Below are 14,776 nucleotides of genomic sequence, written 5' to 3'. Positions count from 1 at the left end.
TTTGAAGTACCTTTTCTTATAAAAAGATTGAGCCAGGGAGGATAAGCAGAATAAGATGAATTGGTACTGACCACCTTGCCTGAGCCCACCCCAGCTGGAGGTTCTCCATGCACCTGGTATCCAGTGAGGCATGCAGCAGGTGACGCAAGTAAGAGGGGAAAAGCTTTGGTAGCCAGGCTCAGACTGGGGCTGCTGCTTCTGGCTCCTACCCACGCAGATTTATTCACAGCAAGCAGCTGTTGTAATGCTTTCGTGTAACTCCTCCCAGAATACCTTGGCTGCCCCAAATCTAGCTAATTCCGCCACCAGTATAAGTAGCGGTGCTCTGCAGGCAACAGCCAGTCTCTTCATGATCTTATTCTCCTTTGTATATCTTGACTCTTATGAGACTCAAGTCAAGAAACACTTATACAGTAGTGCTCCCTTATGAGCAGTTTTGCTTTCAGAGGTTTTAGTTACCCGTGGTCAGCCGTGGTCCGGAAGCACCCACCAAACATCAGAAGGTCAATAGTAAACTTAATGCTAAGTCACGACGCCTGCGCCATTCACCTCCCATCTCATCACATAGGCATTTTAACGTATCATCATCACAAAAAGAAGGGTGAGTACAGGACAATAAGATGTTATGAACACAAAAACCACATTCACTTACCTTTTATTACAGAATGTTGTTATAATTGTTCTATTTTATTGTTGTTAATCTCTTAATGTGCCTAATTTATAAAATAACCTTTATCATAGGTATGTATGCATAGGGAAAAACAGTATATATAGGGTTCAGTACTATCATGGTTTCAGGCATCCACTGAAGGTCTTGGAAGCATCTCTCATGGATAAGGGGGGCATCTTCTGTACTTTTCCATTTTCTAAATCCAATCCAGATGGTGTGTAGACACCCAGTGTGACAAGACAAAAACAGGCCTTATTTGAATCTGCCAATTCCATACCTTATTTTATTGGCACAGAAAATGTTGAGGATCTCAAAATTGAGCATATGAAGTATTTGACTAAATGATGAATCCCAGTATTAAGTCTGCCGGAGTGTCAAGTATAAGATGAAGGAAAACAACATTCAAAATTAGTGAAGAGATGATTTTCTTAAATGTAGTTTAAAAAAAAATTTTTTTTAACGTTTATTTATTTTTGACAGAGAAAGAAAGAGCATGAGCTGGGGAGGACAGAATCCAAAGCACGCTCCAGGCTCCGAGCTGTCAGCACAGAGCCCGACGTGGGGCTGGAACTCACAGACGCAAGATCATGACCTGAGCCGAAGTCGTACACTCAACCGACTGAGCCACCCAGGCGCCCCTCTTAAATGTAGTTTAAGAAGAATAGACATATCGGGGTGTCTGGCTAGTTCAGTTGGTTAAGCGCCAGATTCTTGCTTTCTGTTCAAGTCATGATCTCATGATTTGGTTCATAAGTTCCAGACAGTGTGGATCCTGCTTGGGGTTCTCTCTCTCTCTCCCCTTCTTTCTTCCCCTCGCCTGTGCCTGCTCTCTCTCTCTGAAAATAAACTTTTTTTAATTTTTTAAATGTAGACACCTAAAGCCCTACCTAAAAAATGACAATAGATTATATCTTATCTAAAGATAAAGGATGAGATGTGGAAAAGAGATTTCAGGTTTCATTTGATTCACTGAGGCCATAAAATAGGTAATAAAAAATCTTCTCTGATTCTATTTATATGTACATTGGAAGGTACTTTCAGGTGTTAGTGTAATTCCTTAATACATTTCAGCTGTACTAAATTAAGGCCAATGTGCTCTAGATAAAGTTTTACATTGTTAAGCTATCACTGTTCTCTTGAGAACTGAACACTTTGTTTTGAGGCTTTGGATTTGACATTGCATTTGAGTTTTTACTACAGTAACTGACATGTACCAGGGCAGTGATGGATTGAGTCTACCCTAAATCCAAACATAATGAGTAAAATTTGCTTATATATTTACTTACACCTCTTAGAATTCACCAGAAGTGCCAGATGCATTTACTCAAATGATTCCAAAAAGTAATTGACCTCAATTAATTTCAAAATGCTTTTTATTTCTGCATATGTTGAATACTTTTACAATTTAAAAAAGATGATGTTTTGAAGGTAAAATTGACAAGTCTTGAAATTAAAAATGTAAAGATGTGAAGGAACCAAAACTGTAAATCAAGTAGTTGGGAAGTGAAGATGGGAAACTTACATTAAATTCAGAAGAATTTTTGTACTCTTTCTGTAAATACTTTTAAATAAACTCTATGAAACAGAATAGCCTCATTTAGAACACTTCCTGTTATCAGTCAATATTTTTAGATAGTTAAAACTCAGCCTAAAGTGGGATGAGTTCTGGAAAGTAAATCTTTCACAGCTGCTTCAAGGCACAGAAACCTTTTTTAAAATAGATACTCCTTAAAGTCTTTTGCTCACATGGTCACACAGTAATGCTTACATGTTCCAATATCTAATATCCCCACGGTAGTCCTGATAACTAGAGTCATTTCTTTTATCTTGAGAAACCTACCCTGGACACCATATTCAGCAGATGTCAAGGTATGGAGTATGTGACTGAACATTACATTTTGTTTCATACCTGAATGCTGTGAATCTATTTTTTTAATGAATATAATTTATTGTCAAGTCAGCTTACATAAAACACCCAGTGCTGATCCCAACAAGTGCCCTCCTCAATTCCCATCACCCACTTTCCCTCTCCCCCAAACCCCCTCCCCATCTATTTTGGATTATATATTGTGTTTGTGTACTTGTGCTTTTATTCATAATAACTTCTCATGTTATGGAATTGATTTGTATTGGACACAAACTATAAGTAAAAGGAAACAGCTCAAAAAATACAGCATTGTAATTGCCTTTGAACAGGTGAACCTGTAGTCTTTGAGACCTTAATTTCCTCAAAGTCACAACAGCTATGAAGTGTCATAGGCAGTTTCATTTTTTGTTTCAAACTGAATGCTCTTGCTATGATTTTGACCTAGTTAATAAGATAGCAACAATGGGGAATAGTATGAACATAATTGTTCGTTCATACTGGATACTATAAACATACATGTTTTTTGCATTTTACTCTTTCCCAGCCTCCAGAGCTTTTACAATAATCCCTATTTACTTACCTGCCTTTTGCTGTTTTCTTCATTGCTTTGATCCTATATTTTTTCAGTTTTATCATGAGATTGTTCTCATTTTTTCCCATTATAATTTTGTCTAAATAATGGAGTAGTCAGTCTTCAAACAGTAATTTGATTGAGCCAAGCTGATCTTGGAAACTTAGAGTTAAAGTTAGATGTTCATATGCAGAAAAATATTTTCTGTTCCTTAATTTCCTACCATAAGATCAATAGGCATATAAAGTGAATCCTGAATGACTGGTAATAAACTGCCTGAAGATGGATAATACTGAATAAAAAAATGTAAAAAACTTAATGAAAGGAGGCAGCATCCAATTTATTTGCAAGAAGGAATTCCTAACATGAACATATTGTGAACATTAAAAAAAATGTAACACATGAGATTTTGAAACTTGCATCTTCATTTATTATTACCAATTCTAACCAAGGAAAATATGCCTCTAGCCATTTCAAAAGAAGTTGTAATTAAAAATCAGTCATGGACAATATTGAACATAAATAGGAAATTTCAGCAAAAAGCTCTTTCCTGACTAAAAATTGATTAAATATTATAGAATTTTTGTGCTAGATGTTCTAAAAAAAATATTATAACTTATTAAATTTAATTTAAACCTAAATCCTAGAACATCAATGTGCAATAAATACAAAGATCTTTTTGTTTTTTACTTAACACAAATTTTGTTCAATAAACATTTTCTGTTAGCTTGAAAGAAAATTTACATTAGGCACAGATGAAACTCTGTTTTAATAAAACATATACTTCAACTGCTTAATTTTTTAAAAAAATGTTTATTTATTTTGAGAGGGGGATGGGGGCAGAGAAAGAGGGAGAGAGAGAGAATCCCAAGTAGGTTCCATCCTGTCAGTGCAGAGCCTGATGTGGGGCTCAAACTCCCTAACCATGAGATCATGACCTGAGTTGAAACCCAGTTAGTTAACCATCTCAGTCACCGAGGCACCCCCGATTGCATAATTTGTTAATAAATATTATAAATAGGAAATTCTTGTATGGGAAATGTACAAGTTGAAAATACAATTATATCATCAAATTTTTATAATTTCAAGACTGGTTTTGTTCATGCTTAATTGTTTATTTCACTAAAAACTGTTACAATTTTAAAAATCTTTTGGGAATCTGCTTTTATTCTTAAAAAGACTATTTTTATTTAATAGGAAGAATGTGACATTAGTCAAAGAAAAAAAACATACGTTCATCTTTTATTCAATAATACATGATTTTTTCCTCTCATTTAATTCTATTTCAACAGATTGCTTTTTCTTTTCTTTCAACAGGCTGAGTTAAATGACCCAACTGATCCCTTCACTAATTATAGTGCAAAAGTCTCATCAAATGTAGGGGATGAAATTTTCTCTAAATATATAGGATGGAGAATTGCCACTGCTCTTTCCAAACTATTTTTCCCCTCCACCGATGCCTACATTCTTCCTTTGAAAAAACCATTGACAAAACAGGGTCAAATGAAATACCTGAACAAAAAGGATTCCGTGAAGAGGAGAGTTGTACATGTTACTATAAGGTAAAGTGAAGCACTATTCAAAATAGTCCTGTTATTATGATATACTGTATTTTAAAATCATACAAATTATATATAATCATGCGCCACATTATTTAACTCCATTTCTCTTTTTTTCATTTCAACTCTGGGCTCCAACAACTTCTAGGTATTCTGTCAAATGCAAGTACCTTCTCTTAGAAACTATTTCCTCATGTTTAAAATAGATATTGTTATATAAGTCAATGTTTTAATACAGTGAAGCGTCCCTCCCAGTACTGACCTTCATTTGCCTATTTTACCCCTATCTCTCCCTGATTAATTGCTTGTATATACTTCCAAGGTCTCTAAAATATAAACAAAATAAATTATACTTTAGATTTTTCTCTCCATTGTTACATGAAAGCCTACTAAATATATTTGGCATCTTACATTTTTTATTTAACTTCATTTCTTAGAGTTTTTTTTTCATTCCAGGAGATAGGGAATTTTCTCATTATTATTTTTTAAATAGGTTATGATGTTTTCCTTAGTATGAATGTCCTACAGTTTATTTTTAATCGGTTTCCTTTTGGCATCTGGGTTGTTTTAGACTGTCTGCCACTACAGACTACAATAGAATTGAAACTTCCACATATATCTTTTAATGCACATGAATAAATTCTTGGAAGTGTGATTTCTGAGTCAGAGGATATATGCCTTTGTGGTTTTGGTGGGTATCTTCTAATTGCCTTTCGGAAGAATTGTACTAACTTATATCCTCACTAGCAATGTATGAGAGTACTTGTTTCTCTTCAGTCTTTCCAATGGAGGATTTGACAAACATTTGGATTTTGATAATCTGAAAAGTGAAATATGATTTCTAAATACAGTTTTCTTTTTTTTTTTTTTTGACATTTAAATTATATTCCATGTATGCAAGGCTGGTTCAACATTATTAGATTGTGTAATCCACAGCATCAATAAAGTAAAGATGATAAATTATATATTTAAGCAAGTAGAGCAGAACAGTTTAAGACTAAAGTAAGTAGGCGCGCCTGGGTGGCTCAGTCAGTTAAGCGTCTGACTTCGGCTCAGGTCATGATCTCACAGTTGGTGAGTTCGATCCCTGCATTGGGCTCTGTGCCTATGGCTTGGAGCCCGGAGCCTGCTTTGGATTCTGTGTCTCTCTCTCTCTCTGCCCCTCCCCAGCTCATGCTCAGTCTCTCCCTCTCTCAAACATAAACATTGAAAGAAATAATTAAGAAAACGACTACAGCAAGTATAAGAAACTAAATTAACAGAAAGTCAAAATGAAAATAGAATACTAGCATCAAAATACGGTTTGACAAAATCAAACACCAATTCAGGATAAAAACTGAGCAAACTACAAGTGTATGGGAACCACCACAACACGATAAAGAAGATAAATAAAAACCTACAGCTAGCAACAGACCTAATAAGAAACTTAAAGCTTTTTTTCAATTTACATAATTTTTATTTAATTTTTAAGTTCTTATTTTTTATTATGTTAATTTAATTTTTAATTTAAATATAGTTTTCTTAAGGTGAGTGGTTTGAATAACTTCATATGTTAAGAGCCTTTTGTTTTTTCATTATGTGGGAATTAACTCTTTATTTCTTTTGGCCATTTTCCCCACTGAGCTTTTATCTTTGCAGGAACTATTTACCTGTTAATTAATGTGTCCCTTTGTCTATGGTAAGAACTACAAATGTTTATTTTTCCCTATATATTTTATTTATCTTTAAATTTTGCTTGTAGCATTTTTTGCTATTATTTTTCTATGTAATTATATCTATTTAGGAAAGTTCTTTTCATTCTAAGATTGAAGTGTTATCACATTGTTTTCTGGTACTTTTAAGGATTTATTTTGAACTTTTTTAAAAGACTCTTAAAAAATTTTTTTAAGTTTATTTATTTTGAGAGAGAGAGAGAGAGAGAGAGAGAGAGGAAAAGGGCCAGAGAGAAAGGGAGAGAAAGAATCCCAAGCAGGCTCCATGCTGTCAGCACAGAGTCTAATGCAGGGCTTGAACTCACAAACCATGAGATCATGACCTGAGCTGAAATCAAGAGTTGGATGCTTAGCCAACTGAGCCATCCAGGCGCCTCTGTTTTGAACATTTTAATCATTGGTCCATCTGAAAACTTTTGTGTGTGAGTTGTCAATCCATATGGCTACTGAGTTGTCCCAACAATATTTATTGAGTCATCTATTTCCTTTAAATATTTATTCTGATGTAAAATGTTATGCTTATTAAGTAGTAAATTCTTATTATTTTCTTTTTCTATATTCTAAAAAAACTTCAGTAGTTTGGAATTGTCTACTCTTTCAAGGTTTGGTAGAATTCCCTCTTTAATCTTCAGTATCTTATGCCTCTTCTAAGGGTAGCTCTTTGTCAAATTTTTTGATTTTTATATGTCCATTGACAAGGTTGATTCAGCCACAATGCATAGGTAGAGCTAAATTCAGTTCTTACTATTTGAGATCCATGCCATAAAAGTATCTGAAGTATCAATCCTGAATTTCAGTCTCTTTAGATCTTTCTCTTTCTTCTTTAGTCAATTTTAGCAGATTGTGCTTCCTTTGAATACTATTTATTTTAACCCATTTTTCAGAATTTGTTTGGCCACAGTTGACCGAAGATGTGTATTAAGATTCTTGTTTCTGTGGTTATTTTCTCCCTTAACCAATTCTCATTTTATGTATTTGTGTTTTGTCCCTTTTATTCTTCTTAATTTAGTGTCATACTCTTTTTATATTATTTTTCTAGTGAACCAGTGTTTAGATTCTAACTCACATACTTTTGTTCTTATGTCTATGAATTTGTTACTTTCCTTTGATCTATTTTGTGGTTCATTTTCTAATTTCTTGAATAAGGTGCTAAGTCGTGTGGGAAATTTTCTTCCTCAGCCTGTGTAAATCATTATTTGTGTTCCAAATTCTGAGACTGTTGCTGCCCAAAGGCAGGAGGTATGATAATTTGGTGGAATAAGGTCAGTAGATAGGCTTTACTTCTTTGTATGCAAAAAGTCCACAGGAAAATAAACAAATGTTTAGGAAGAGTTTTGACCTAGCTTTGAGCATTTTTTGAAGAATTCTAGAATTAGTGAGGAAGATAGGTACATTTTTTTTTTTTACATATTTATTCATCTTTGAGAGAGAGAAGTGGGGTCGGGGGAGAGGAGCAGAGAGAGAGGGAGACATAGAATCTGAAGCAGGCTCCAGTCTCTGAGCTGTCAGCACAGAGCCTGATGTAGGACCCAAACTCACCGGCTGCAAGATCATGACCTGGGCCCAAGTTGGATGCTTAACCGACTGAGCCACCCAGGCGCCCCAGTACCTTTGAATTTAAGGATTACACTACCTGGATGTTAGTAATTCAGAAGAAATAAATATGATAAAAACATTCCTCAGCAAATATTTTAAATATTTGTAAGGTTGGAATATATCAAAGTACAATGAAAACGCCAGCTTTAAATATCAAGTGTATTGAGATTTACTTTAGAATCTACAACTGTATTCTGTATATTCTCAAGGACCAAAGGCATGGAAGAAAAAAATCAATCTGGGACCACAGAGAGGACATTGAACAAATGTACTTTGGTTTCTCATTATGGTCAGTTAAAGGAAAAGAGAAAGAAAACTAGAAAGATAGAAGACACTGGATTTTGATAAGAGGAGATGAAGGAAATAGCAGGGGAAAGTCACTAGATGGTTAAAAGACAGATGGAGATGAATGGTTCCTGTTGGGACACAGAAAAGAAAAACTGGTAGAGGAGAGGAGACACAATGGCAATACTTAAAATAGCAGAAAAGAGAAATAAATGTATGAGCAAAAGGAAAGATTAAAGAGAACAACTGAGTAGACATACAATACTAGTGAAAGGTACAAATGGAGAGATATACACGAGGGTTGGGGACAGGGGAAGAGAATATGCACAGTCAGAGGGAAATGAGACAAAAGAGTACTGGGGTGGGGTTATGACTCAAAAAGTCCTGTAGGTTTTGAAGGATTAGTAAATTAAACTTCTCATCAGCGCCTCTAGTTCATTACACAAATGACATTCATCATTGATCTTTCTTTTTTTTTTTTTTTTATTTTTTTTTTATTTTTGGGACAGAGAGAGACAGAGCATGAACGGGGGAGGGGCAGAGAGAGAGGGAGACACAGAATCGGAAACAGGCTCCAGGCTCCGAGCCATCAGCCCAGAGCCTGACGTGGGGCTCGAACTCACGGACCACGAGATCGTGACCTGGCTGAAGTCGGACGCTTAACTGACTGCGCCACCCAGGCGCCCCTCATCATTGATCTTTCAAAAAAATGTTATCTCCTTATCCATTTTTCACAGCTCATTACAGGCTCTAGCAATTCAGCTTACAGTGTCTCTGGCCTGAATGAGAGAATCCAGCAGCCCAAGCATCCCTCTGGCAGGAGAACCTCATGTGGCCCAGCTTTCACATCACAGCATTCATGCTGTAGTGTGTGTGAACAGTGCCCCGTGGAGTTGTGCATGCTGCTGGATTCCTTTAGGGGTAGACTAATCTCTGGGTGCAGCAGAGGTGAGTGATGTAGGGCTGTAGTTCAGTGGCCTGAAAATAAAAGTTAAGTCAGGCCTGGCTGAAATAGTTGCTACTGTCCATTAGGGGTATGGGAAATCCCTTCTTGATTTATCTATTTATTTTTTCATTTTTTTAATGTTTGTTTATTTTTGAGAGAGAGACAAAGTGCGAGTGGAGGGAAGTCAGAGAGAGAGGGAGACACAGAGTCCGAAGCAGGCCCCAGGCTCCAAGCTGTTCACACAGAGCTGGACACGGGGCTTGAACTCACGAACCACGAGATCATGACCTGATCCAAAGTTGGAGACTTGACCAACTGAGCCACACAGGCACCCCAGAAAATCCCTGCTTTTTAAAAAGTAGTTGAAAAGCAAATTTCATTCTAAGCTATGCACTGGCAAAATGTCTCTGGCTCACTGAACATTAGGTGTGGGAAATGTTAATTCTTCCATTTGCTCGATTCTGCATCTAATTAGCAGTCTCACAGCTAGCTCCTTTTGTTGGTTTTCCACCTTTTTCCACTTCCAGGTCCACAAACTGGAATTAGTGCAGTTAATGAACATCTAAGCATGTTGAAGTTTTGTAGCTAAAGCACAAGACCTAATTCAAAGCCTGCTGAATGCTCAGCTCTTTTTCACCTCTTAAACATCTTCGGGTACAGGGTCATATCACCAATTCCCCTTTGAGTATTCCTAGAAACATCCATTTTGTGCTTTCCACAAGTAGCACTGTGAAAGACAGCAAGAAGGCCAACCTTTAAGGACTCCTACAGAAGATGGGACACATTGAAGAGGAAGGAGCACAGGACATTTAAGAGAATATGTTTCTTTATTGCCTTGGAGCACTAAAGCGTACTTAATTCAGTGTGAAAATCTGAAAATTTACTAGTAAGGAGAAAACAGGAGCTTCCTTATTGATGAAGCATCTGCTATGACCTATAATTTTTTCCAAAAATACTTTTCACTTGTGTTTGTACACTATAAAACTCTTTGAAAGCAGGAATTCTGTCTTTTGTATGTTTATAAACATATATTTTACTCTGAAAGATTTGCAGATTTGACTTCTTTCATGAAAATTTTCAAAAGAAAATTTATTGTTTTGCTTCTGTATATTGATTTTTTTTTTGGTTTTGTTTTGCTTTAAGATAGTGGGACATGCTATTGAGCACATGCTCTTTTTGCCCTTCAGCATTTTTTTAAAGATAAAAAAATCATTATGGTTCTTTACCGCATCATAAAACTGCAGCCAAAACCTAGGCATATAATACTTCTACTTCAAAGCATACTATTTTCCTTTTCTCTCTTTGTCAGTAAAAATAATGTAAATTTACCTTAAGGCTGAGAATTGAGAACTCTGAAGACCAAATTTTCAAAAACCAGTTCTCACATCTGCTGTTTTGCTTCTGAAGTTTCTTGTAAGTGTATGTGTTAAGCTTATGCCTTGAATCTCTATGAACTCACAAACAACTAATTTTTTGCACATATGTGACGATTCAGAGAAGCCTAACTTAAAACTTGATCTCTGTGCTTAGTTTGTTCACGAATTTCATGTTGAAAGACTTCATAAGACCAGCACATGGAGTAGAGTCCAGGTGAAACTAGCAAAGATGGGCTGGGAATATCTGTTGTCCTCTAGGCGTGAAATTTTACATAGCTGACTTCATAAAAGAGTGGTTGTACCCAAAGCTACTACTACATCTCTGCAGCTTCCATTATAAATGGAGCTAACTCCAAAGTAATAGAATGAGAATAGAACATTTGCTGAATGGCAGCGAGTCAGGGAAAGGTAAATACCACAGTGTCCCATAAGAACAGGCATGGTGGTCATGGTGAGGCACATGGTTTTTATTATCCCATTGAGAGGGGGGCTGGAGTTGAGGAAGCAATTGGACATTCACTGGGTTTGTGTTTTGAGGGAAGAGATGCTGCCTGATGGCTACTCTACCTTCTAATAATGGAAGTGTGAAAAATAGCTTCTCAAGGAAGAAACACGTTAGGCTCAGTTGCCATCTGAGATTGGGCACCAGCTGGATAGGGGATGCTAGAAATGCCAGCTATCCAGAACCTGGAGCTTTTGGGAAGTTTCCTTAATGGTTGTGAAATAAAGCCATTGGGAAACTTCTGAAGTTGGGTTTAGGAGAAACTCCAGCAAATGAAGGACATTTAGGACCCCTCATTCTAGTCAGCAATTTGCCAGGCAATTCAAGATGAATCTCTGAGGTCATAGTTGAACAAGCCTTTTAGCTACACCATCTGAGTACCTTTTATAAACAAGGCCCTGTGTTCACAGTCAGATGTAAGACCCTTAGATGTAGGTAGATACGATTATTTTATCCATTTTATGGATTTTATGTATCTGTGAAAATACTCATTTTGTATGTGAAATCTGAGAGCTTAAGTAATTTTCCCAAGTATTCACAATCATTAAGTGTGGGAGTTGGAGCTTAAAAGCATTCTGACTACTGAGTCTACTCTGCTGCTTTCTTTCCCATCCTGTGAAATTCATCTGATGGCAAAGCCTTGAGCAGTTTGTTAAAAAACTTCAAATCATAAGAAAAGGGGTTTTATTCTTTTTTTTTTTTTTTTTTCAGTTTTTAGCTCTTGATTTTCAGAACTTGATTTTGATTAAGGGACATTTTTTTTTTCTGGGCTCTGCATCCCTCTAGTTAATATTAGGAAATCTTTGTCAAGGTCAAGGCACTTTCAGTAAGTCAGTGTGATTATTTTTCCCCTCCATTGCCTTTAGTGAAAATCATACTAACTTAATAGAAGATGCCTCCTCCTTAATGTAGAATGCATATAGATGAAGAAATGGAGAGGGAGGTAGGGAGAAAGAAAGATTAAAATTTTAAAAAAGGAGAGCTGCAGGGGTGCCTGGGTGGCTCAGTCGGTTGAGTGACCGACTTCAGCTCAGGTCATGATCTCACAGTTTGTGAGTTTGAGCCCCGCGTTGGGCTCTGTGCTGACAGCTCAGAGCCTGGAGCCTGCTTCTGATTCTGTGTCTCTCTCTCTTTCTGCCCCTCCCCCACTCATGCTCTATCTCTCTCTGTCTCAGAAATAAACATTAAAAAATTTTTTTTTTAAATATAAAAATAGGAGAGCTGCAAAGGATTCCTAAATGCCTTAAACAAATCTTTCTAGCTCTTTGATGAAGGGGAGAAAAATCTGTGCATCCTTCACAAAATATCAAATATATTTATTTATAGTTTCTTTCTGATTTAGATTAAGTAATTTAACTTGACTGAGACTTAGGCTTCTAATCTTTGAAAATGTAAAAGCTGTACATCTTCTCAGGCTTGTCCTAGAGCTAGAAGGAAAAACTGTACATAAAGAGCCTAGATATGTTCATTCCTTTTTCCTTTGTTCTATACTTTGGTAGATTTTCTAAAATATTTTTTTATTCAGAATATAATATTTAATTCTTTAGTAAATAATAAATAAGTGGAAGATTTACATTTTTGTGCCTATACATCTATTTAAGCTATAAATTTCTGTTAGCAACTTTTCAAAGAGAGCGTACAGTTTCATGATGATTTCCTTTTTGGTTCTGTTTTGTTTCCATTCTTGTTTCTAGTGTTAGAAAGAAAATACAGTTTGGAACTGGTTCTATGTCATATATGTATTTTGAGAGTATGATATCAAGACCCATTATGGAAGGGTCAAGTTTGGAATGTTAATAATTAGCATGGCTTATCATAATTCTCAGCTGAAGAGAGATAAAGAACATGAATGGGTCTTCAGAGATGAGCTCCTATTTTTGAGCCTTTGTGGTTTGATTATTAGAAAATTGGTTAGATCATCAGCTCAGATCAGTCATTTAAGTGTCTAGAAACTTGTAGAAATTGAAGTCATATTAGTGAAATCCAGCTGCCAGTGACAGAACCATGCTTCGCACATCCATTTCCAATATGTGACTCAGTTTACCTGCAGCATTGTCTGAGAGATAAATCAATCCCCATCTATCTTCTGTCTCCTTTCCTTTCCTGCCTTTCCACTGGATCCTTGGTCTGGAACGGGAGTTCTAGATGTCATCAATGGAGCCATAGCTTTAGCTGACACTTTGACTGCAGTGGCTTTGTGCTTATGCAACAGGTGTCTAGTTTCAGTACAGTCATCACCCCAAGAGTTTCCCATTCACAGTAACAGGGTTGAATGTAGAATCTTAAAAATGGCACAAGTATTAAAATGAACTGGGTGAGATGTAAAAAAATTCTGTGTTTCAAATACAGGTCAACTAGAATCAAAATGGTGGCCCTATGGGCAGACGAAAGTTGTGCAAAAGAAAACAGAAACAAAATCTATTTTTTTCTTTTGCATTTTGTTTGGTTTATCAAGTGAACTTTGCTCTTCTTTATTTTTTAATTTTTAAAACATTTTTAAAGTTTATTTATTTGAGGGGGGGAAGAGGGGCATAGAGAGGGAGAGAGAATTCTAAGCAGGCTCTGCACTGTCAGCACAGAGTCCAATGTGTGGCTCAAACCCACAAACCAGGAGATCAGGACCTGAGCCGAAATCAATAGACGTTTAACTGACTGAGCCACCAGGTGCCTTGAACTTTGCTGTTTTTTAAAAATAAATTTGATGTGTCACATTGTATAAGTTTAAGAACTACAGCATATTACTTTTATACACCTTATATAGTATAATGTGATCGCCAAAGTAGTGATATTTATCACATTACATAATTACAGTACAATAATATTATGGTCTATATTTGCTATACTGGGCATTATATCGTATGGCTTATTTGCTACTCATTACAAGTATGTACCCTTAAGCACCATCGCTCTTGCCCCTCTATCACCTGTTAGCCACCATTTTACTCAGTTTTTTACAGGTTTAACTTATTAAAATTTCTCCTACAAGTAATAGCAGTGTTTATCTTTCTCTGACTTACCTTGCTTCATATAATGTGCTCAAGGGCCATCCATATTGGCACAAATGGGAGGATATTTTCCTTTCTCATGAATAATATTCTATTGTGTATTTATACCACATCTTTTTTATCCATTCATCCACTGATAGGCATTTGAAATGTTTCCATATCTTGGCTATTGTGAGTAATGCTGCAATAAACATGGGAGTGCATATATCTCTTTGAAATCCTATTTTCATTTCCTTTGGATATATTCCCAGAATTAGAATTGTTCGATCGTGTGGTAGATCTATTTTTATTTTTTTGAGAAGCCTCTATATTGTTTTCTATAGTGGTTAGACCAATTTACATCCCTTCCAACAATGTATAATGATTCCTTTTTCATCACATCCTTGCCAACACCTGTTGTCTCTTGTCTTCTTGATGGAGCCATTCTAACAGTGTGGAGTGATATCTCATCGTGGTTTTGGCTTGTATTTCCCTGGTTAGTGATGTTGAACATTTTTTCATGTGTCAGGCATTTAGATGTCCTCTTTGGAGAAATGTCTATTTAGTTCTTATGTCCATTTTAAAAATTGAATTATTTTTGTTACTGAGTTGACTGAACTCTTCATGTATTTTGGATATTAACCCCTCATTCGATACATGGTTTGCAATAATTTTCTCTCATCCTGTATGTTGTCTTTTCATTTTGTT

General features: G+C 36.0%; 1 protein-coding gene across 15 annotated transcripts in view; it reads left to right on the top strand.

Annotated features, from left to right (window-relative positions):
- The window catches only part of TMEM232 (transmembrane protein 232), a 211,659-nt gene that overhangs the window by 103,541 nt on the left and 93,342 nt on the right, over positions 1 to 14,776 (top strand). For all 15 annotated transcript variants that reach the window (XM_042944992.1, XM_042944983.1, XM_042944955.1 and 12 more), the window contains one exon: positions 4,426 to 4,670. In XM_042944992.1, the coding sequence (XP_042800926.1) occupies positions 4,426 to 4,670 (245 nt within the window). The remainder of the gene's footprint in view (positions 1 to 4,425; positions 4,671 to 14,776) is intronic.

Source organism: Panthera leo, chromosome A1 (genome assembly GCF_018350215.1).
Source record: "Panthera leo isolate Ple1 chromosome A1, P.leo_Ple1_pat1.1, whole genome shotgun sequence".
In the NCBI taxonomy this organism is placed as follows: Eukaryota; Metazoa; Chordata; class Mammalia; order Carnivora; family Felidae; genus Panthera; species Panthera leo.
This window is presented reverse-complemented; position numbering and strand designations above follow the sequence as displayed.